The sequence below is a fragment of the Mobula birostris genome, chromosome 2 (genome assembly GCF_030028105.1).
Source record: "Mobula birostris isolate sMobBir1 chromosome 2, sMobBir1.hap1, whole genome shotgun sequence".
Lineage (NCBI taxonomy): Eukaryota > Metazoa > Chordata > Chondrichthyes > Myliobatiformes > Myliobatidae > Mobula > Mobula birostris.
The window spans coordinates 80,904,535-80,929,755 of NC_092371.1; the positions used below are offsets into that span (position 1 = coordinate 80,904,535).

Here is a 25,221-nt window from a genome sequence, read left to right on the forward strand (position 1 = left end):
TGGGGAATCGGTTGCACCTGAACCTGAAGGGGTCCAATATTGTTGTGGGCCGGTTTGTTAGAGATGTTGGGGAGGGTTTAAACTAACTTGGCAGGGGGGTGGGAACCAGAGTGAAGGGACTCAGGATAGGGCGGATGGTAAAAAAGCAAAGATAGTGTGCATTCAGACTGTTAGGAAGGGCAGAGAGATGATAGGACAAAATTTCAGCCAGCAGGGGGAGCATCAGTGCATTAGGGATGCAGAATCAAAACGGGTAGCAAACACAATGTTATATCTCAATGCACTAAGTATAAGATACAAGGAGAATGATCGTGTTGCACTTTTACAGATTTTTGGGTATGATGTTGTGGCCATCACTGAATCGTGGCTGAAGGATGGTTGTAGTTGGGAACTGAATGTCCAAGGTTACACTTTGTATCAGAGGGATAGGAAAGTCAGCAGAGGGAGTGGTGTGGTTCTGCTGGTAAAGCATGGCATCAAATCATGAGAAAGATGTTGCATAGGATCGGAAGATGTTCAATCCTTGTGGGTCGAGTTAAGAAACTGCAAGAGTAAAAGGACCCTGATGGCAGTTATATACAGTGGACTACAGATTACAACGGAAAATAGAAAAGGCGTGTCAGAAGGGCAAAGGTATGATAGTCATGGGAGATTTTAATGTGCAGGTCGATTGGGAAAATCAGGTTGCTGATGGATCTCAAGAGAGTGAGTTTGTTGAATGCCTACGAGATGGCTTTTTAGAAAAGTTTGTCATTGAGCCCACTAGGGGGATCAGCTACACTGGATTAGGTGTTATGTAATAGAAACATAGAACCATAGAAAATAGGTGCAGGAGTAGGCCATTTGGCCCTTCGAGCCTGCACTGCCATTCAGTATGATCATACTGTCCAATCCCTTTAGAATTTTATACGTTTCAATAAGATCCCCCCTCAATCTTCTAAATTCCAACAAGTATAAGCCTAGTCGATCCAGTCTTTCTTCATATGAAAGTCCTGCCATCCCAGGACTCAATCTGGTGAACCTTCTTTGTACTCCCTCTATGGCAAGAATGTCTTTCCTCAGATTAGGGGACCAAAACTGCACACAATACTCCAGGTGTGGTCTCACCAAGGCCTTGTACAACTGCAGTAGAACCTCCCTGCTCCTGTACTCGAATCCTCTTGCTATGAATGCCAACATACCATTCGCCTTTTTCACTGCCTACTGTACCTACATGCCCACTTTCAATGACTGGTGTATAATGACACCCAGGTCTCGTTGCACCTCCTCTTTTTCTAATTGGCCACCATTCAGATAATAATCTGTTTTCCTGTTCTTGCCACCAAAGTGGATAACCTCACATTTATCTACATTAAATTGCATCGGCCATGAATTTGCCCACTCACCTAACCTATCCAAGTCACTCTGCATCCTCTTAGCATCCTCCTCACAGCTAACACTGCCACCCAGCTTCGTGTCATCCGCAAACTTGGAGATGCTGCATTTAATTCCCTCGTCTAAATCATTAATATATATTGTAAACAACTAGGGTCCCAGCACTGAGCCTTGCGGTACCCCACTAGTCACTGCCTGCCATTCTGAGAAGGTCCCGTTTATTCCCACTCTTTGCTTCCTGTCTGCCAACCAATTCTCGATCCACATCAATACCTTACCCCCAATACTGTGTGCTTTAAGCTTGCACACTAATCTCCTGTGTGGGACCTTGTCAAAAGCCTTTTGAAAATCCAAATATACCACATCCAATGGTTCTCCCCTATCCACTCTACTAATTACTTCCTCAAAAAATTCTGTAAGATTCGTCAGACATGACTTTCCTTTCACAAATCCATGCTGACTTTGTCTGATGATTTCACCGCTTTCCAAATGAGCTGTTATCATACCTTTGATAACTGACTCTAGCATTTTCCCCACCACCGATGTCAGGCTAACCAGTCTATAATTCCCCGGTTTCTCTCTCCCTCCTTTTTTAAAAAGCAGGGTTACATTAGCCACCCTCCAATCCTCAGGAACTAATCCAAGAGGTGATTAGAGTAAAGAAACCCTTCGGAACCAGTGATCACAGTATGATTGAATTCAATTTGGAACTTGATAGGGAGAAAATAAAGTCTGACACAGGAATATTTCAGTGAAGTAAAGGAAATTACAGTGGTATGAGAGAGGAGTTAGCCAAAGTAAATTGGAAGGAAATGGTGGCAGGGATGACAGCAGAGCAGCAATGGCTTGAGTTTCTGGGGAAAATGAGGAAGGTGAAGGATATGTGTATTCCAAAAACAAATACTCAAATGGCAAAATAGGAAGTCAAAGATATTGTAAAAGCAAAACAGAAGGCATACAACAAAGCAAAATTAGTGGGAAAATAGAGGATTGGGAAACTTTTAAAAACACAGAAAACAACTAAGAGAATCACTAGGAGGGATAAATGAAATATGAAAGCAAGCTAGCAAACAATATCAAGATGGATGGAAAAAGCTTTTTCCAAGTATATAAAAAATAAAAGAGTGATGATAGTGAATATACGACTGCTAGAAGATGAAGCCAGAGAAATTATAACCGGGGACAAGGAGATGGCAGATAAACTAAATGAGGATTTTGCATCCATCTTCACTGTGGAAAACACTAGCAGTGTGCCAGGTGTTGAAGGGTGTGAGGGAAGAGAAGTGAGTGCAGTTACTATTACAAGTGAGAAGGTGTTCAAAAAGCGGGTGCACAAGTCACCCGAACCAGATGAACTGCACCCTAGGATTCTGAAAGGTAATGGTAGAGATTGTGGAGGCATTAGAAACGATTCTTGAAAGATCACTGGAATCTGACATGGTTCTGGAGGACTGAAAAATTGCAACTATCACTCGACTCTTTAAGAAAGGAGGGAGGCAGCAGAAAGGAAATAATAGACCAGTTAGCCTGGCCTCAGTAGGATAGATAAAGGGGATGTAGTTGACGTTGTATATTTGGATTTTCAGAAGGCACTTGACAAGGTGCCACACATGTGGCTGCTTACCAAGTTAAGAGCCCATGGTATTACAGGAAAGTTACTAGCATGGTTAGAGCATTGGCTGACTAGTAGGAGGCACAAGTGGGAATAAAACTATCCTTTTCTGGTTGGCTGCCAGTGTCTAGTGGTGTTCCACTCGGATTGGTGTTGGGACTGCTTCTTTTTATGCTGTATATCAATGATTTAGATGATGGAATAGATAGCTTTGTTGCCAAGTTTGCAGATGATATGAAGATTGGTGGAGGGGCAGGTAGTGTTGAGGAAACAGGAAGGCTGCAGAAGGATTTAGACAGCTTAGGAGAATGGACAAGAACGTGGCAAACGAAATACAATGTTTGAAAATGGTCATGCACTTTGGTAGAAGAAATAAACGTGCAGACTATTTTCTAAATGGGGAGAAAATCCAAAAATCTGAGATGCAAAGGGACTTGGGAGTCCTTGTACAGAATACCCTAAAGGTTAACTTGCAGGTTGAGTCACTGCTGAGGAAGGCAAATGAAATGTTAGCATTCATTTCAAGAGGTCTGGAATATAAGAGCAGCGATGTGATGCTGAGGCTTTATAAGGCACTGGCGAGGCACCTTGAGTATTTTGAACAGTTTTGGGTTCCTTATCTAAAAGATGTTCAGGCACTGGAGGAGGTTCACAAGGATGATTCTGGGAATGAACAGGTGATATGAGCAATGTTTGATGGCTATGTGCCTGTACTCTCTGGAATCTAGAAGGATGAAGAGAGATCTCATTGAAACCTTTGAAATGTTGAAAGGCCTAGTCAAAGTAGATGTGGAAATGATGTTTCCTATGGTGGGAGAGTCTAGGACAAGATGGCATAGCCTCTTGAACCAGTGGATGGGAAGCAAAGCACATTTATTTCAAAACTGAGTCTAACCAAAGGTTAGAGGTAACTGAAACTACACATACCTTCCCAAATTGACCTAATATTAGGACGCCAAAGTGGCATAGCAGTTAGTATAACGCTATTACAGCTCACAGGATTGGAGTTCGGAGTTCAATTCCAGCATCCTCTGTAAGAAAGCTTATAAGTTCTTCCCATGTGTACCTCCGGGTGCTCTAGTTTCCTTCCACAGTCCAAAGACGAACTAGTTGGTAGGTTAAGTGGTCATTGTAAATTGCCCCGTGATTAGGCTAGGGTTAAATAGATGGTTTGCTCAGCGGTGCAGCTCGTTGGGCTGGGAGGGCCTGTTCTGCATTGTACCTCGAAACAACAAATAATAATTTCTCTGGGAAAATGCAAAAATGGAGAATGTGTAACCATGCACAAAATCAATCTTGGCCACTTACAGCAGTGAGAGCAGTTCTATCCTGATTGATGGAACACCCCAAATCACTTCCACTCTGGCTGATGACAGCACTGTCATTATCTGCAGCCTAGTATTTTCACCAAGCAATAAGGGGAAGTGGGTACCTGTGATCTAAACAGTTTTCAGAAAGTGAACAGGTAGATAGGGTTGTAAAGAAAGCTTTCGGCACATTGGTCTTCATAAATCAAACAACTGAGTACAGGAAGAGGAATGTTATGTTGAAGTTGTACAAGACGTTGTGAGGCCAAATTTGGAGTATTTTGTGCATTTCTGGTCACCTATCTACAGGAAAGATACCAATAAGATTGAAAAAGTGCTGTCACAAGTAGATAAGGTTGTAAAGAAAGCTTTTGACACATTGGCCTTTATAAATCAAAATATTGAGTACAGGAGTTGGGATGTTATGTTGAAGCTGTGTAGAATGTTGAGAGGCCAAATGTGGAGTATTGTGTGCAGTTCTGGTCACCTATCTACAAGAAAGTTATCAATAAGATTGAAAAAGTGCAGAGAAACTTTACAAAGATGTTGCTGTGACTTGAGGGCATGAGTTATAGGGAAAGGTTGAATTGTTACCACTTCCCTGGAGCGTAGGAGAATGAAGGGAGATTGGACAGAAGTATAAACAATTATGAGGGGTATAGATAGGATAAATGCAAGCAGGCACAGATGAAAGCAAAATGGAGGGCTGTGTAGGAGGGAAGGGTTAGATTGATCTTACAGTAGATTATAAGGCTGGTACAACATCGTGGGCCAAAGGGCCTATACTTTAATGTACTATTCTATCTATTTTTAGGGTGGAGGAAGAGGCTCGACTTGAAATGTCAACAGTTCACTTCCCTCCATTGAAGCTGCCTGAGCCACTGATTTCCTCTAGAGCTTCGAGTGGGGATGGAGGTTAAACAGACCTGTTTGGAGGTGGAGATCTGCACATGAATATGACTTGTCCTATGCATCTTCAATACGTGAATGAAAATTGCTTTTACAGCATGGTTCTATTAGAGGAATCACTACTCTCTCCCCTCTGAGAATGAACCTACCTAATTTCTTGCTGTTGGTATGCAGATTTGTTGAGTTGGACATTGATGGGCACATGTCGCTCAGCCAGGAACTCCACACACTTCATCGCAGTTTCTTTGTCCCCCTGTTCAATTGCTCGGCTCAGCTCCCAAGCAACATTCTCTGCTAGAGGAATGACACAGAACAAAGTCACCTTACTGATCACACAGAGTTGTGATAGGGGCAGGGTGAGGAGACAAGGAAAATGCAACAGATTTTCATCGTCTCTTCTATGTTCTTCCTGTTTCACCATCCCTTCAATCATTTCTTTGTTTATTCTGGAACTTGTGATGGGTCTTTCTTTTAGCTAACATATACTTCGACCTCACATTCAGACACCAACATAACATACCCACAATGCTCAGCAGAACAACACAGAACACAACAAGCAACAAGACAACAACAGCAAAACAAGTTCCTTTCCTTCCTCCCACCTTCCTTCCCCCCTCCAAGAGGACCACAACCTTGTTGTAGGGTTTGGAGGCTCCCAGTGACCCACAGTGCTATGTTGGCTGGAATCAGGCCCTCGTGTTTTGGCTCTTGGTATGGTCACCCATGCCAAACAGGTCATAGGGTACAGGCCAGAGTAAGAGTGGTCCACCAGTCCTCCAGGTTTGGGGGTTCAAATCAGGGCTGACAACTGTGACTGGTCAAAAAAAAAAATTGCTACTGAAACAGCCATGAAGAATCCTTCTTTATCTGTGTGTGACGATATGGACAGGCCAAGGTGGAGGACCTTCATTGCTGCACCAAACACCAGCAGCCCAAAGGGCAGTAAGTACCCTCCTTCCACCCACACACACACTCTCATGGATAGTCCTCCAACTGCAGTATCCCTGCATTCACTGAGGTTTAGAAGAATGGGGTGGGGGGGAGAGATCTCATTGAAACCTACCGAATATTGAAAGGCCTAGAAAGACTGCACATGGAGAGGATGTTTCCAACAGTGAGAGAGTCTAGGAACAGAAGGCACAGGCTCAGAAGACGAGAACATCTCTTACAACAGAGATGAGGAGGAACTTCTTTAGCCAGAGGTTGGTGAATCTGTGGTATTCAATGCCATGGAAGGCTGTGGAGGCCAAGTCATTGGGTATATTTAAAATGGAGATTGATAGGTTCTTGATTAGTAAAGCTAATAAAGGTTACGGGGAGAAGGCAAGAGAATGGGGTTGACAGGGATAATAAATCAGCCATGATAGAATGGCAGAACAGACTCAAAGGGCTGAATTACCTGTCCTGCTCCAGTGTCTTATGGACTACACCTCAGTGTCCAACCAGTCTTGGTGTGGTGTGTGTATATCATCAGAGGAGGGGTTCACCAGACTGGGCTTCTACTCCCTTGAGTCTTGAATGAGAAATGGATTCAAATAATTCCATAAAATTCTTTTACTGCTTTGAAGTGGTGGATGCAGGAATGATATTTTCACTGGCTGGGTTGTGTGGAAACCAGTGGCCCAATTCTGCTCCTACATCTTACAGTCTTATGGTCAAATTTCATGACGTACATCAGTAATAATAAACCTGATTCTGAATGGTCTGCTTCCTCACATCAGATTGTATGCCTGCTGTAACCCACCCACAGCACTACCAAAGGATATGGGTTTCAGAAAACTCACCTCTATCTGTCAGGTCCATGTTCGGATTCATTTTGAGATCTAGTCGGACTTCTCCAGCCTTTTAGATTAACTACTGCAGGAAAGTCTCTAGGTAATCAAAGGGAAAGAAGGATATCATAATTCATTAGGAGTTTTAGGAAACTTGGTATATCACCAAAAACTCTAGCAAATTCCTACAGATGTACCGTGGAGAGCATTCTAACTGGCTGTATCACTGTCTGGTATGGCGGGACCCTGCACAGGATTGGAATAAACTGTAGAAAGTTGTAAACTCAGCCAGCTCCATCATGGATACTAGCCTCCCCAGCATCCAGGACATCTTCAAAAGGTGACGCCTCAAAAACACATTAAGGACGCCAATTTCCCAGGATATGCCCTCTTCTCATTGCTACCATCAGGGTGGTGATACAGAGGCCTGAAGGAACAGCTTCTTCTCCTCCGCCATCAGATTTCTGAATGGACAATGAACCCATGTGCACTTCCTCACTACTTCTTTTCCCGCTCTCTTTTTGTACTACTTACTAATTTAATTTTAATATGCATTTCTTATTGTAATTTAGTGTTTTTATTATGTATTGCAATGTACTGCTGCCGCAATAGAATATATTTCCTGACGTATTTTAGTGATATTAAACCTGATTCGGATTGAAAAGGGGAAGACTGAAATCTCTGCTGATACTCATGTAAATGCATCTCCAAAAATTATGGAAGTGTTTCATTAGTCATGCTGCTGATCTGGTTTTAAACTAAGTCTGCTCAGGTGGAATTTAAAGATCAGACGGACACCTGCACCCAATGGCACCAGACAAATAACAGTTCTTTAAGAGATGTGTTAAGGTGAGAGGGCAAAGTGGAGAGCAGGCCACGATGGTGTGGTGGTTAGCCCAATGCTATTACAGCTCAGGGCATTCTGGAGTTTAGAGTTCAATTCCAGTGCTGTTTCATAAGGAGTCTCTGTATGTTCTCCCTGTGACCCTGTGGGTTTTCTCCGGGTACCCCAGTTTCCTACCACACTCCAAAGACGTACCAGGTAGGTTAATTGGCCATTGTGAATTTTCCCATGATTAGGTTAGGGTTAATCGGGGTTGTCGGGGGTTGCTGAGGCGGAAGGGTCTTCTCCACGCTGTATCACTAGATAATAAATAAATAAACAAACACATTTTAAAGCGCCTAAAGGACAACTTCTTTATACAGAGGGTGGTCAGCTTTGGAAGGAGCTGCTTGAGAAAGTAGTTGATACAATACCAACATTTAAAAGACATTTTGATAGGTACATGAATTCAAGATTCAACATTGTTTAAAGGTCATTTCTGAAACACAAGTGTAAAGGTGAACTAAATAATTGTTACTCCAGATCTGATGCAACACAAAAAAAAACACACAATAAGATAAAGAACAGAATAATAAAAAACACAGTAAATACAAATACGTAAGATAGTATATATAGATAAATAGAGAGATTGTATGTCCATAATAAAGTGATGCTAGACACAGGCGTATCTGTACATTAGTTGAGTATGAGCCTGACAGGAAATGATACAGTAGTGGTGGTTGGGGATGTGGGGAGGTGGCTTAGTGGGTGGAGGTTTTGATCAGCCTTGCTTCTTTGGGGAAGGAACTGGTTTTGAATCTGGTGCTCCTGGCATGAATGCTACATGGTCTCTTCCCTGATGGGTGTGGGACAAACAGTTCATGAGCAGGGTGGGTGGGATACTTCACGATGGTACTGGCCCTTTTCTGGTATCTTTCGGTAGCCATATCTTTTTTGGTGGGTAGGCTGGTGCTGGTGATGTGTTGGGCAGTTCTGACTTCCTATCTGCCACAGTGCAGTTTCTGCACCAAGCAGTGATACAGCTTGTTAGAACACTCTCTACTGCATGTCTGTAGAATGGCACAAGTATGGATGTGCATTGTCCAGCTCTCTTGCCTCCTCAGAAAGTGAAGGTGTTGGTGAGTTTTCGTGACTATGTAGAATGTGTTCCGGGACATGAAAGGGTGTGTCAGATATACACGCCCAGGAGTTTGAAACTTCTGTGCCACCGATATAATCAGGAGTGCAAGTGGTATGAGTTCTCCTGGTTGATAACTTCCAGTAATGCCCCCACCCTCTCCTTCACCATTCTCATTTCCCCCTCTCACCTACCCATCGCCTCCCTCTGGTGCTTCTCCCCTTTCCCTTTCTTCCAGGGCCTTCAGTCCTCTCCTATCACTTTCTCCCTTCTCCAGCCCTGTATCTCTTTCACCAATTGACTTATCAGCTCTTTACTTCACCCCTCCCCCTCTCCTGGTTTCACTCATCACCTACTACCTTGAATTTCTTCATTCCCGCTCCCCACTTTCTTATTCTGACCTCTCATCTCTTTTTTTCCAGTCCTGATGAAGAGTCCCAGCCCGAAATACCGACTGTTTACTCTTTTCCATAGGTGCTGCCTGGCCTGCTGAATTCCTCCAGCATCTTGTGTGTGTTGCTCTGGATTTCCAGCATCTACATATTTTCTCTTGTTTGTGATTTCCTTTGTCTTCTTAACATTGAGGAAGAGGTCATTTGCCAGGCACCAGGCCTCGAGCCCTTCACCTCCTCTCTGTAGGCCGGCTTATCATTGTTGGTGATGAGCGCCACCACTGTCGAGTCATTGGTGAATGACAATGTGTTTACGCGGGTGTTTGGCCATGCAGTCACGTGTGAGCAGAATGTACAGCAATGGGCTCAGCACACAGCCCTGGGCTGGCATTCACATGGAAGGTGATGGGGAGGGAGGAACAGTTACGCATTCCGACTGTCTGAGGAAAGGTTTAGAGAGATATGGGCCTATATGGGCAAACAGGAACAGTATAAGTGGGCACCTTGGTTAGCATGGAGGAAATGGGCTGAAGGGCCTGTTTCTGTGATGTTTTTCTCTAAGGTTCTACCCAATTCTAAACTTCTGGTGATGTAATTTGAACAGAGGACTAATAGTTTAACCACCACTCTGATAACATCAGTTGTACAAGACTAAGGAAGTGATCTGAGAAGTTTACAATGCAGAAAGAATTTTATAACCTGAAGACTTTTTCAAGGTTTCAAGGACTGTAGCAAGGTTTAGTCATCACGGATTGTAGATTTGGACTCTCAGGTTTATGACGTGTTCTAGCTCTGGTCTCTTTTTTTTGCTACCACTTTTGGGCGATTTTTGATTGGGGTGGCCTGAAGATAACAACAGCAGGCTGAACTGTACTGAAATGTGCTTTTCAATTTTGTGTTTTTTTTGTTGCCTTTTGTGCAGGAGGAAGAAAGTTTGATGTCTTTCTTTGCACAGGTTGGTTCCATGGTGTTTTTTTGTGACTGTGGGAAGACGAATTTCAGGGCTGTACATTGCATGCATACTTTGATAATAAATGTACTCTGAACTTTGATGGGAGAGCCCTCGAACAAAGGAACAACGTCTTAAAATCTTGAAGGGGGGTGGGGGAGGTGTAAACTCGCACAGGGTAGCAGAAATCAGGAAATCAACTGTGAGAACTCTGTGGAGGCTGGGTCATAACTGGAGCCTTCAAAATCATATCAGTGAGGTATGAAAACAGCACTGTGGTGGGGAGGGGGCTCAACAATAGGTGATACAATGATGTGCAGCACATCACCGGCACCAGCCTTCCCGCCATCAAGGGTGCACTGTATTTACAGAAAGGTACTGGAAAAAGGCCAGAAACACCAGGAAGGATCCCACCCACCCTGCTCATGGACTGTTTGTCCCACTCCCATCAGGTAGGAGGCAAACAGTCCATCCATGCCAGGACCACCAGACTCAAAAACAGTTACTTTGCCCAAGCCATTACCCAATCTCACCACCGTTATGTATACTCCCCTTCACAATCCCTCGGCGCCCTTCATTCGGCACCCTCCTCCATGCACAGCCACTCTATGCTTCCTGTCCACACCTCACACAGTCACTGTCCTAGTGTGCTTTCATCTGCCTCGCTGCTACCTAAAAATGGTCCTCTTGCCAAGAGTCACTTTGTCATTTCCTGTCAGAGTCATCGGGGGTTTCCAACCATTTTTATGCCATAGACCCCTACCATTAACCGAGGGGTCCATGGTTCAGATACTCCTGCACCAAGTGTCACTTTATATACATACAGCCACTCTACATATACAATCTAATCTCACGCATGGCCACACTAAACAGTTACTTGTACAATGCTTTTCACAGAATTGCTTTTATATACTTATATTTGCAGGATAGATGTATTCCAAAAGCGAAGAAATACTCAAAAGGAAAAATAGTACAACCGTGGCTGACAAGGAAAGTCAAAGCTATGTAAAAGCATAAGAGAGGACATACAACATAGCAAAAATTAGCAGGAAGATAGAGGATTGGGAAGCTTTTAAAAACCTACAGAAGCATCTAGAAGGTAGGAGGCAGCACGTGGGAATAAAAGGATCCTGCCAGTGACTAGCGATGTTTCACAGCGGTCAGTGTTGGGACCGCTTCTTTTTATGCTGTATCAATGATTTAAATGATAGAATAGATGGCTTTGTTGCCAAGTTTGCAGCCGAAGTGAAGTTGGGTGGAGGGGCAGGTAGTGTTAAGGAACCGGAGGGCTGCAGGACTTAGATTAGGAGAACAGGCAAGAAAGTGGCAAATGAAATACATGTTGGAAAATGCAGTCATGCACTTCCGTATTAGAAATAAATGTGCAGACTATTTTCAAAATGGGGACGAAATTCAAAAATAAGACCATAAGACAAAGGAGAAGTCGGCCATTCGGCCCATCGAGTCTGTTCTGCCACTTTATCATGAGCTGATCCATTCTCCCATTTAGTCCCACTCCCCCGCCTTCTCACCATAACCTTTGATGCCCTGGCTACTCAGATACCTATCAATCTCTGCCTTAAATACACCCAGTGACTTGGCCTCCGCTGCTGCCCGTGGCAACAAATTCCATAGATTCACCACCCTCTGACTAAAAAAATTTCCTTGCATCTCTGTTCTGAATGAGTGCCCTTCAATCCTTAAGTCATGTCCTCTCGTACTAGACTCCCCCATCATGGGAAACAACTCTGCCACATCCACTCTGTCCATGCCTTTCAACGTTCGAAATGTTTCTAAGAGGTCTCCCCTCATTCTTCTAAACTCCAAGGAATACAGTCCAAGAGCAGACAAACGTTCCTCATATGTTAACCCTCTCATTCCCGGAATTATTCTAGTGAATCTTCTCTGTACCCTCTCCAACGTCAGCACATCCTTTCTTAAATAAGGAGACCAAAACTGCCCACAGTACTCCAAGTGAGGTCTCACCAGCACCTTATAGAGCCTCAACATCACATCCCTGCTCCTATACTCTATTCCTCTAGAAATGAATGCCAACATTGCATTCGCCTTCTTCACCACCGACTCAACCTGGAGGTTAACTTTAAGGGTATCCTGTACGAGGACTCCCAAGTCCCGTTGCAACTCAGAACTTTGAATTCTTTCCCCATTTAAGTAATAGTCTGCCCATTTATTTTTTTCTGCCAAAGTGCATAACCATACACTTCCCAACATTGTACTTCATTTTCCACTTCTCTGCCCATTCTTCCAATCTATCCAAGTCTCTCTGCAGACTCTCCATTTCCTCAGCACTACCAGCCCCTCCAACTATCTTCGTATCATTAGCAAACTTAGCCACAAAGCCCTCTATTCCATAATCCAAATCATTGATGTATAACGTAAAAAGAAGTGGCCCCAACACTGATCCCTGTGGAACACCACTGGTAACCGGCAGCCAACCAGAATAGGATCCCTTTATTCCCACTCTCTGTTTCCTGCCAATCAGCCAACGTTCTATCCACGTATGTAACTTTCCCGTAATTCCATGGGCTCTTATCTTGTTAAGTAGCCTCATATGTGGCACCTTGTCAAAGGTCTTCTGAAAATCCAAATATACAACATCCACTGCATCTCCCTTGTCTAGCCTACTGGTAATTTCCTCAAAAAATTGTAATAGGTTTGTCAGGCAGGATTTTCCTTTAAGGAATCCATGCTGAGTCCTGCCTATCTTGTCATATGGCTCCAGGTACTCTGTAACCTCATCCTTGACAATCGACTCCAACAACTTCCCAACCACCGATGTCATGCTAACAGGTCTATAATTTCCTTTCTGCTTCCTTGCCCCTTTCTTAAATAGCGGAGTGACATTTGCAATCTTCCAGTCCTCCGGAACCATGCCAGAATCTATTGACTTTTGAAAGATCATCGCTAATGCCTCCGCAATCTCCACAGCTACTTCCTTCAGAACACGTGGGTGCATTCCATCTGGCCCAGGAGATTTATCTACCTTTAGACTATTCAGCTTCCTGAGTACTTTCTCTGTCGTAATTGTGACTACGCACAGTTCTCTTCCCTGCCACCCTTGAGTGTCCGGCATACTGCTGATGTCTTCCTCAGTGAAGACTGATGCAAAATACTCGTTCAGTTCCTCTGCCATCTCCTTATCTCCCATTACAATTTCTCCAGCATCATTTTCTATCGGTCCTATATGTACTCTTCACCTGTCTTTTACTCTTTATATACTTGAAAAAGCTTTTAGTATCCTCTTTGATATTATTTGCTAGCTTCCTTTCATAGTTAATCTTTTCCCTCTTAATGACCTTCTTGGTTTCCTTTTGTAAGGTTTTAAAAACTTCCCAATCCTCTGTCTTCCCACTAATTTTTGCTTCCTTGTATGTCCTCTCCTTTGCTTTAACTTTGGCTTTGACTTCTCTTGTCAACCATGGTTGCATCCTTTTTCCACTCGAAAATTTCTTCTTTTTTGGAATATACCTGTCCTGCACCTTCCTCATTTCTCACATAAACTCCAGCCACTGCTGCTCTGCTGTCTTTCCCGCCAGTGTCCCTTTCCAGTCAACTTTGGCCAGTTCCTCTCTCACGCCACTGTAATTTCCTTTACTCCACTGAAATACTGACACATCAGATTTCGGCTTCTCTTTTTCAAATTTCACAGTGAACTCAATCATGTTATGATCACTGCCTCCTAAAGGTTCCTTCACCTCAATCTCTCTAATCACCTCCGGTTCATTACACAATACCCAATCCAGTACAGCCAATCCCCTAGTGGGCTCAACAACAAGCTGTTCTAAAAAGCCATCTCGCAGACATTCTACAAATTCTCCCTCTTGAGATCCAGTGCCGACCTGATTTTCCCAATCCACTCGCATGCTAAAATCCCCCACAATTATCATAACACTGCCCTTCTGACAAGCCTTTTCTATTTCTAGTTGTAATTTGTAGTCCACATCACTGCAGCTGTTTGGAGGCCTAAAAATAACTGCCATCAGGGTCCTTTTACCCCTGCTATTTCTTAGCTCAACCCATAAAGATTCTGCACCTTCAGATCCTAAATCTGAAATGTAAAGGAACTTGGGAGTCCTTGTGCAGAACACCCTAACAATTAACTTGCAGGTTGAGTCAGAGGTGAGGAAGGTAAATGCCAAGTTAGCATTCATTTCAAGAAGTCTAGAATATATTACCAGGGATGTAATGCTGAGGTTTTAGAAGGTACTGGTGAGGCCTCACTTTGAGTATTGTGAACAGTTTTGGGCTCCTCATCTAAGAAAAGATGCGCTGGAATTTGAGAAGGTTCACAAGGATCATTCTGGGAACAAAAGGATTATCAGATGAGGAACGTTTGATAGGTCTGGGTCTGATCTCATTGAAACCTTTCGAATATTGAAAGGCCTAGACAGAGTAGATGTGGAAAAGATGTTTCCCATGGTGGGGGATTTAGGACAAGAGGGCCCAACCTCAAATAGTGGTGCGATCATTTAAAACAGAGATGCAGAGAAATTTCTTTAGCCAGAGGGTAGTGAACTAGCGGAATTTGTTACCACAGGCAGCTGTGGGGGCTAGGTCGGTGGGTGTATTTAAGGCAGAAATTGATAGTTTCTGATTGGATATGTCATCACAGGTGACGGGGAGAAGGCTGAGGAAAGGAAAAAAGGATCAGCTATGATTGAATGGCATAGCAAACTCAATGGGCCAAATGGCCTAATTCTACTTCTATGTCTTGTAGAAGCATAGGAAACCTACAGCACAATACAGGCCCTTTGGCCCACAATGCTGTGCCGAGCATGTCCTTATTTCAGGGTTACCCATAGCCCTCTATTTTTCTAAGCTCCATGTACCTATCCAGGAGTCTCTTAAAAGACCCTATCGTATCCGCCTCTACCACCGTTGCCGACAGCCCATTCCACGCACTCACCACTCTCTGCATAAAAAGCTTACCCCTGACATCTCCTCTGTACCTACTTCCAAGCACCTTAAACCTGTGCCCTCTCGTGTTAGCCATTTCAGCCCTAGGAAAAAGCCTCTGACTATCCACATGATCAATGGCTCTCATCATCTCATACACCTCTATCAGGTCACCTCTCATCCTCCATCACTCCAAGGAAGAAAGGCCAAGTTCACTCAACCTATTCTCATAAGGCATGTTCCCCAATCCAGGCAACATCCCTGTAAATCTCCTCTGCACCCTTTCTATGGTTTCCACATCCTTCCTGTAGTGAGGTGACCAGAAGTGAGCCCAGTACTCCAAGTGGGGTCTGACTAGGGTCCTGTATAGCTGCAACATTACCTCTTGGCTCTTAAACTCAATCCCACGATTGATGAAGGCCAAGGCACCATATTCCTTCTTAACCACAGAGTCAACCTGCGCAGCAACTTTGAGTGTCCTATGGACTCGGACCCTAAGATCCCTCTGATCATCCACACTGCCAAGAGTCTTACCTTTAATACTACAATTCTGCCACCATATTTGACCTTCCAAAATGAACCACATCAGATTTATCTGGGTTGAACTCCATCTGCCACTTCTCAGCCCAGTTTTGCATCCTATCGATGTCCTGCTGTAACCTCTGACAGCCCTCCACACTATCCACAACATCTCCAATCTTTGTGTCATCAGCAAATTTACTAACCCATCACTCCACTTCCTCATCCAGGTCATTTATAAAAATCACGATGAGTAAGGGTCCCAGGACAGATCCCTGACGCACACCACTAGTCATCAACATCCATGCAGAACATGACCCGTCTACAACCACTCTTTGCCTTCTGTGAGCAAGCCAATATTTATAATCTTATATTTATTGTGTTTTTTATGCCGCATTGGATCTAGAGTAAAATCCTTTACACTCGTGTACTGAAGAATAACACCAAACTATCTTGAATCTCAAATGTCAGTGAGGCTTTGTTTAAAGCCGGGTATCAGGTGATATGGAACAAAAGTGCTGGCAGAAGATTAATGAAGTGGTGTTCTCAATGTATGATACAGCAGGCCTGAGCAGCTGAAAGCCTTCCCAACGTTCCACTGAATGCCTGAACTGTTCTTCCTAAGTCAGTGACATGTTGCACAACCTCATGATCGGTTCAACCTTCACAGCAAATGCCTTGCCCCACTATCTCAGCAACTTCAGACCAACCTCTTCCACTTTTCCAGCTTGGACTAAAACTCTTTCAACTGAAATCCAAGCAACACACACACACACAAAATGCTGGAGGAACTCAGTAGGCCAGGCAGTATCTATGGAAAAGAATACCATCAACATCTCGGCCTGAAACTTCGAACAGTTATTTCCATAGATACTGCCGGGCCTGCTGAGTCCCTCCGGCGGGGGCAGTTGTGTGTGTGTGTGTGTGTGTGTGTGTGTGTGTATTTAGGGACCGCACTGCTCACCCCAGTTGGGGAAGAGTGCTGGACTGACCACCGTATGATTGTGGCCAAGCTCCAGATGAAAGTGCATCCCCCCTTGCGGCTGCAAAAACCCAACAAATAGCGGCTAAATTGCAACCGTCTGAGAAACACAGAAGCAAGAAGTGAGTTTCGATGCATCCTTGCTGAGCAACTAAGGGAGCTGGAACCTTGTCTGAGCTCAGAAAATACCATGGAACAACAGTGGACCTATATCATCCCTGCGCTCTATGAGGCAGCAGCCCAATCCATCGGCCATAAGAGCAGGAACCACCAGGACTGGTTTGACGATAACTCAGACACCATCCACAACTTGCTTAAGGACATGCACAAAGCACACCGGACAACTTTAAACAACCCTTCATCCACCAGCATCAGACAGCATTGGCAGGCAGCTCGGAGGAAAGTGCAAAAGGCAATACGGGCCATACAAAGTGAGTGGTGGACTGAAAGGGTACATGAGATCCAGTCCTTTGCCGATAATAATGACATGCACAATTTTTACAATGCTGTCAAAACCATCTACGGCCCAATAAATCGATGTGTTACTCCCCTGAAAACAGCAGATGGTCTAACACTTCTGAAGAATCAGAATACCATTCTGCTGAGGTGGGCTGAGTATTTTAATACCCTGCTTAATCAGGACACTGATGCAGTCCCCACCATCCTGGACGAACTACTTGAACTTCCTCCTATCCACGACCTCAGTCTACCACCAACCTTCCAGGAGGTTCTATCAGCTGTCCATTCCCTTAAGAACAACAAGTCCCCTGGCACTGACAGTATCCCTGCTGAGTTACTGAAGAACGGAGGGTACATATGTATGCGCACCCTCTACCGGTACATCACCAAGGCCTGGACTGATGAGAACATCCACAGCAATGGAGAAATGCAAACATCATTGTCATTTATAAGAACAAGGGTGACAAGGCCATCTACGACAATAGTAGGGGCATATCACTCCTTTCATTTGCTGGAAAGGTCCTGGCTGAGGTGATGCTTCAGAGACTCACTAGCAATATCACCGAGTCAATGCTGCCTGAATCGCAGTGTGGATTTAGGAAGAACAGCAGCACGATCGACACGATCTTCACAGCCCGGCAGCTTCCAGAAAAGTGCCGGGAGCAATATCAGGACCTTTTTACGGCCTTTGTTGACCTCTCCAAAGCAGTGGACATCAGATTAGATGGCAACCTCCTTGACATCAGGAGGCTCCACACAACCACCAAACTCCGTAGAGAGTGGGTCCTGGAGCTGCAGTATGCAGATGACTATGCTCTTGTGGCCCATACTCCGGAGGATCTTCAGACTGTCCTTGCTGTGGTGGTGAGAGTGTACAGCAAAATGGGGCTGACTGTCAATACCACCAAGTCAGGAGTGGTTTGCCAACGAAGTACCAGTGTCTACCCACTCTACCTGCCTTCACTGTTGGTGATGAAAAGCTGTCAGTAGTGCTGTCTTTCAAATATCTGGGGAGCATTCTCTCTGGGGATAGCGGCATTGACAACGACATCCAGAGCCGCATTAAACAGGCATCAGCTGCCTTTGGGAGACTTCGGCGTAGAGTTTTTCAGAACAGGAGCCTTCGTCCCTCCACAAAGGTTGCCATATACCAAGCGGTCTGTGTCACCACCCTCCTTTATAGCTGTGAAGCTTGGGTAACCTACAGCTGTCACATCAAGTCCTTGGAGCGCTCCCACATAAGCTGCCTCCAGTGCATCCTGGGAATTACCTGGTGTGAGCGGGTGCCTCACACTGAAATACTTGTAAGGACCAACTGCAGAAGTATTGAGGCCATGATCACCCAGTGTCAGCTGCAGAGGCTGGGGCACGTGATAAGGATGCCCCCATGTCGGCTACCCTGCAGAGTGTTATATGGCCAGCTGCATCATGGTCGACGCTCAGCTGGAGGGCCGAAGAAGCCCTGTAAGGATCAGATGAAGAATGCTTTAAGGAAGTGCACAATCAGACCTGAGAACCTGGAGGATGTTGCTGCTGACCACACCACTTGGCGATAGCTGTGTAGGGATGGGGTTCATATTCTGGAGATGGAAAGAACAACCGGAAGACAGCAGAAGAGAACCAGGAGAAATGCAGCCATGGTTGCCACCACTCCCACATATACATGTCCCACCTGCAATAGAGCTTGTGGGTCCAGGGTAGGACTGTATAGTCATCAAAGATCTCACCGTTAAAGGAGTGGACGTTGTCATCGGATTTCGATGGACAACCGAAGAAGAGTGTGGGTGTGGTTTGGATTTGCATCAGCAGATTTTCTCGTTTGTGATTGAACTGAAATCTCCCTCCTCTCTGCTCTGCTTCTGCACACCTCCCCTCCCACCCCCCCGCCCCGCCACCAGTATTTCCTGATCTGTTTCAGATTTCCAGCACCTGCATTTTTCAATGCTATGGGATGATATTAGAAACATAGAAACATAGAAAATAGGTGCAGGAGTAGGCCATTCGGCCCTTCGAGCCTGCACCGCCATTTATTATGATCATGGCTGATCATCCAACTCAGAACCCCGCCCCAGCCTTCCCTCCATACCCCCTAATCCCCGTAGCCACAAGGGCCATATCTAACTCCCTCTTAAATATAGCCAATGTACTGGCCTCAACTGCTTCCTGTGGCAGAGAATTCCACAGATTCACCACTCTCTGAGTGAAGAAGTTTTTCCTAATCTCGGTCCTAAAAGGCTTCCCCTTTATCCTCAAACTGTGACCCCTTGTTCTGGACTTCCCCAACATCGGGAACAATCTTCCTGCATCTAGCCTGTCCAATCCCTTTAGGATTTTATACGTTTCAATCAGATCCCCCCTCAATCTTCTAAATTCCAACGAGTACAAGCCCAGTTCATCCAGTCTTTCTTCATATGAAAGTCCTGCCATCCCAGGAATCAATCTGGTGAACCTTCTTTGTACTCCCTCTATGGCAAGGATGTCTTTCCTTAGATTAGGGGACCAAAACTGCACACAATACTCCAGGTGTGGTCTCACCAAGGCCTTGTACAACTGCAGTAGAACCTCCCTGCTCCTGTACTCGAATCCTCTCGCTATAAATGCCAGCATACCATTCGCCCTTTTCACTGCCTGCTGTACCTGCATGCCCACTTTCAATGACTGGTGTATAATGACACCCAGGTCTCGTTGCACCTCCCCTCTTCCTAATCGGCCAGCATTCAGATAATAATCTGTTTTCCTGTTTTTGCCACCAAAATGGATAACTTCACATTTATCCACATTAAATTGCATCTGCCATGAATTTGCCCACTCACCTAACCTATCCAAGTCACTCTGCATCCTCTTAGCATCCTCCTCACAGCTAACACTGCCACCCAGCTTCGTGTCATCCGCAAACTTGGAGATGCTGCATTTAATTCCCTCATCCAAGTCATTAATATAGATTGTAAACAACTGGGGTCCCAGCACTGAGCCTTGCGGTACCCCACTAGTCACCGCCTGCCATTCTGAAAAGGTCCCGTTTATTCCCACTCTTTGCTTCCTGTCTGCTAACCAATTCTCCATCCACATCAATACCTTACCCCCAATACCATGTGCTTTAAGTTTGCACACTAATCTCCTGTGTGGGACCTTGTCAAAAGCCTTTTGAAAATCCAAATATACCACATCCACTGGTTCTCCCCTATCCACTCTACTAGTTACATCCTCAAAAAATTCAATGAGATTCGTCAGACATGATTTTCCCTTCACAAATCCATGCTGACTTTGTCCGATGATTTCACCGCTTTCCAAATGTGCTGTTATCACATCTTTGATAACTGACTCCAGCAGTTTCCCCACCACCGACATTAGGCTAACCGGTCTATAATTCCCCGGTTTCTCTCTCCCTCCTTTTTTAAAAAGTGGGGTTACATTAGCCACCCTCCAATCCTCAGGAACTAGTCCAGAATCTAACGAGTTTTGAAAAATTATCACTAATGCATCCACTATTTCTTGGGCTACTTCCTTAAGCACTCTAGGATGCAGACCATCTGGCCCTGGGGATTTATCTGCCTTCAATCCCTTCAATTTACCTAACACCACTTCCCTACTAACAAATATTTCGCTCAGTTCCTCCATCTCACGGGACCCTCTGTCCCCTACTATTTCTGGAAGATTATTTACGTCCTCCTTAGTGAAGACAGAACCAAAGTAATTATTCAATTGGTCTGCCATGTCCTTGCTCCCCATAATCAATTCACCTGTTTCTGTCTGTAGGAGACCTACATTTGTCTTTACCAGTCTTTTCCTTTTTACATATCTATAAAAGCTTTTACAGTCAGTTTTTATGTTCCCTGCCAGTTTTCTCTCATAATCTTTTTTCCCCTTCCTAATTAAGCCCTTTGTCCTCCTCTGCTGAACTCTGAATTTCTCCCAGTCCTCAGGTGAGCCACTTTCTCTGGCTAATTTGTATGCTGCTTCTTTGGAATTGATACTATCCCTAATTTCTCTTGTCAGCCACGGGTGCACTACCTTCCTTGATTTATTCTTTTGCCAAACTGGGATGAACAATTGTTGTAGTTCATCCATGCAACCTTTAAATGCTTGCCATTGCGTATCCACCGTCAATCCTTTAAGTGTCATTTGCCAGTCTATCTTAGCTAATTCACGTCTCATACCTTCAAAGTTACCCCTCTTTAAGTTCAGAACCTTTGTTTCTGAATTAACTATGTCACTCTCCATCTTAATGAAGAATTCCACCATATTATGGTCACTCTTACCCAAAGGGCCTCTCACGACAAGATTGCTAATTAACCCTTCCTCATTGCTCAAAACCCAGTCCAGAATAGCCTGCTCTCTAGTTGGTTCCTCGACATGTTGGTTCAAAAAAACCATCCCGCATACATTCCAAGAAATCCTCTTCCTCAGCACCTTTACCAATTTGGTTCACCCAATCTACATGTAGATTGAAGTCCCCCATTATAACTGTTGTTCCTTTATTGCACACATTTCTAATTTCCTGTTTAATACCATCTCCGACCTCATTACTACTGTTAGGTGGCCTGTACACAACTCCCACCAGCGTCTTCTGCCCCTTAGTGTTACGCAGCTCTACCCATATCGATTCCACATCTTCCCGGCTTATGTCCTTCCTTTTTATTGCGTTAGTCTCTTCTTTAACCAGCAACGCCACCCCACCTCCCCTCCCTTCATGTCTATCCCTCCTGAATATTGAATATCCCTGAACGTTGAGCTCCCATCCTTGGTCACCCTGGAGCCATGTCTCTGTGATCCCAACTATATCATAATCATTAATAACAATCTGCACTTTCAATTCATCCACCTTATTACGAATGCTCCTTGCATTGACACACAAAGCCTTCAGGCGCTCTTTTAAAACTCTCTTAGCCCTTATACAATTATGTTGAAAAGTGGCCCTTTTTAATGCTTGCCCTGGATTTGTCGGCCTGCCACTTTTACTCTTCTCCTTAGTACTTTTTGCTTCTACCCTCACTTTACACCCCCCCCCCCCGTCTCTCTGCACTGGTTCCCATCCCCCTGTTGTGAACTAACCTCCTCACGCCTAGCCTCTTTAATTTGATTCCCACCCCCCAACCATTCTAGTTTAAAGTCACCTCAGTAGCCCTCGCTAATCTCCCTGCCAGGATATTGGTCCCCCTAGGATTCAAGTGTAACCCGTTCTTTTTGTACAGGTCACACCTGCACCAAAAGAGGTCCCAATGATCCAAAAACTTGAATCCCTGCCCCCTGCTCCAATCCCTCAGCCACGCATTTATCCTCCACCTCATCGCATTCCTACTCTCACTGTCGCATGGCACAGGCAGTAATCCCGAGATTACTACCTTATTGAAGGCTCTACAGAGAAAAATTGGAACAGAATTCTGAAAATAGTCTTAGGAGTTCACAAATGATACAAATATCAATAGGAATACAGATGGGCTGAATGGCCTAATTCTGCTCCTATGTTTTATGGTCTTATGAAAAACAGCAATGCTCAAAGTTCAAAGTCAATTTTCAAAGTGCATACAGTTTCTGTCACCATATATTACCCTAAGAGTCACTTTTCTTGTGGGCATTTACAGTAAATACAAAGAAACACAATAGAATCAATGAAAGACTGCACACCAAGATGGACAAACAACCGTTTGTAGCAAATTTCTACAGATGTACCGTGGAGAGCTTCCTAACTGGTTGGGTTACAATCTTTTTCAGAAGGGCCACTGCACAGGATCAAAACAAGTTGCAGAGGGTTGTGAACCGAGGCAGCTCCATTCGGGGCACCAGCCTCCCCAGCACTGAGGGCATCTTCAAAAGGCAGTACCTCAAAAAAGCAGATCCAGAATCCCCATCACCCAGGACATCCCTCTTCTCATTGTTACCATCGGGGAGGGGGGGGGGGGGAGTACAGGAGCCTGAAGGCACACACTCAACGTTCTCCCCCTGCTCTGCTGGGGGAGAAGCTGACAGCGATGCAGGTGGATGCTTCCCTGGTGTCATGAATTCTTGATTATCTGACTGGCAGACCACAGTATGTGTGCTTGAAACGCTGTGTGTCCGACAGAGTGATCAGCAGCACTGGGGCTCCACAGGGGACTGTCTTGTCTCCCTTTCTCTTCACCATTTACACCTCAGACTTCAACTACTGCACAGAGTCTTGTCACCTTCAGAAGTTTTCTGATGACTCTGCCATAGTTGGATGCATTAGCAAGGGAGATGAGGCTGAGTATAGGACTACGGTAGGAAACTTTGTCACATGGTGTGAACAGAATTATCTGCAGCTTGATGTGGAAAAAGACTGAAGAACTGGTGGTAGACCTGAGGAGGGCTAAGGCACCGGTGACCCTTGTTTCCATCCAGGGGGTCAGTGTGGACATGGTGGAGGATTACAAATACCCGGGGATACGAATTGACAATAAACTGGACTGGTCAAAGAACACTGAGGCTGTCTACAAGAAGGGTCAGAGCCGTCTCTATTTCCTGAGGAGACTGAGGTCCTTTAACATCTGCCAGACGATGCTGAGGATGTTCTACAAGTCTGTGGTGGCCAGTGCTATCATGTTTGCTGTTGTGCTGGGGCAGCAGGCTGAGGGTTGCAGACACCAACAGAATCAACAAACTCATTCGTAAGGCCAGTGATGTTGTAGGGATGGAACTGGACTCTCTGACGGTGGTGTCTGAAAAGAGGATGCTGCCCAAGTTGCATGCCATCTTGGACAATGTCTCCCATCCACTACATAATGGACTGGTTGGGCACAGGAGTACATTCAGCCAGAGACTCATTCCACCAAGATGCAACACTGAATGTCATAGGAAGTCATTCCTGCCTGTGGCCATCAAACTTTACAACTCCTCCCTAGGAGGGTCAGACACCCTGAGCCAATAGGCTGGTCCTGGACTTATTTCCTGGCATAATTTACATATTACTATTTAATTATTTATAGTGTAACTGTAACAAAAACCAATTTCCCTCAGATCAATAAAGTATGACTATGACTATATTTCAGAAACAGTCTCTCCACCATCAGCTTCTGAATGGACAATGAACCCATGTGCACCATCTCTCACTATTTAAATTTTTTTTCACTAATTTAATTTAAATATATATTTCTTATTGTAATGTATGATTTTTATTATGTACTTCAATATACACCTGCCGCAAAACAACCAATTTCACGACATATGCGGGTGATATTAAACCCGATTCTGATTTGACCGACGTGCAACAGACGATAAATTGTGCAAATCCAAAAAGAAATAATAAGAATAATAATAATGAGTAATAAATAACATTGAGAGAACAAGTTATTCTCATAAACTGGAAAATAAGACTTCTATTAAACTCAGCCTTTAAACCGATTTCAACTTCTTCATTCCAACATCAAGATTGCAAATAAATTTTGCACCTATCAAAGGAAGTTAAAAATAACTGCACCAAATTATCAACGATCAAAATTTAAACATTTCACTATCATCGCAATTGCATTTATTTGACCTCTCGCAATAACCTAGCCTATTCTTTTTTCCACTTTCCCTCCCACGACCCAAAATCAAATCAAGCAGCTTTCACAAACACAAAACTTATTCTAGGAGCGTTACCAAAGAGAGAAATGCTCGGCTCACCTGTTTCCTTACAAGGTTTCCCGGTGCCTTATCTCGGGAACTGGGGAGTGCTGTTCATGTCAAATCGACAGGACCAATTTTTCAGAACTCAAAAGAAAAAGCGAAAGAAACTTTGTTCCAGGAAGCAAGAGTTGTTTTTTTTCTCTTTAAAGAACGAAGCCCTGATTTAGTAGTCCACGCAAATGCCTGATTTAAAGGAAGTAACTCAGAAATGGGAGCAGCTTTACAGGTGTGACACTGAGCTGGAATTACTGCAAGCTTTTTCAATCACTGTGAGTTAGTCATTGTTTAATTTACAATGCCAACCGCTGGTTGATACAGGGTGGGGTGTAACACGAGGTTCTGCAGATGACAGAAATCTAAGTAACACACACGAAATGTGAAGGTCAAAGGAACTCAGTATCTGTGCAAATGAATAAACAGTCCACGCTTCAGGCCGAGATGCTTC

General features: G+C 44.4%; 2 protein-coding genes across 5 annotated transcripts in view; one reads left to right on the top strand and one right to left on the bottom strand.

Annotated features, from left to right (window-relative positions):
* tbc1d20 (TBC1 domain family, member 20) overlaps positions 1-8,111 on the top strand; it is a 112,384-nt gene extending 104,273 nt beyond the window's left edge. The window contains exon 9 of the mRNA XM_072243902.1: positions 5,108-8,111. Within this exon, the coding sequence (XP_072100003.1) occupies positions 5,108-5,160 (53 nt within the window). The 3' untranslated portion in view covers positions 5,161-8,111. The remainder of the gene's footprint in view (positions 1-5,107) is intronic.
* LOC140187992 (ranBP-type and C3HC4-type zinc finger-containing protein 1-like) overlaps positions 1-24,894 on the bottom strand; it is a 64,919-nt gene extending 40,025 nt beyond the window's left edge. For 2 of the 4 annotated variants that reach the window (XR_011883203.1, XM_072243863.1), the window contains exons 1-3: positions 24,774-24,894; positions 6,987-7,073; positions 5,352-5,496 (exon numbers count right to left, since the gene is read on the bottom strand). Coding sequence is in view for 3 of the 4 variants with exons in the window: in XM_072243863.1 (XP_072099964.1) it covers positions 5,352-5,496; positions 6,987-7,017 (176 nt within the window). In the remaining variant the exon portion in view is untranslated. Of the gene's footprint in view, positions 1-5,351; positions 5,497-6,986; positions 7,074-8,013; positions 8,118-24,773 lie in introns of all 4 variants that reach the window. The other 2 variants (XM_072243870.1, XM_072243875.1) reach the window with 2 other exon arrangements.
* Positions 24,895-25,221: the final 327 nt, after the last annotated feature.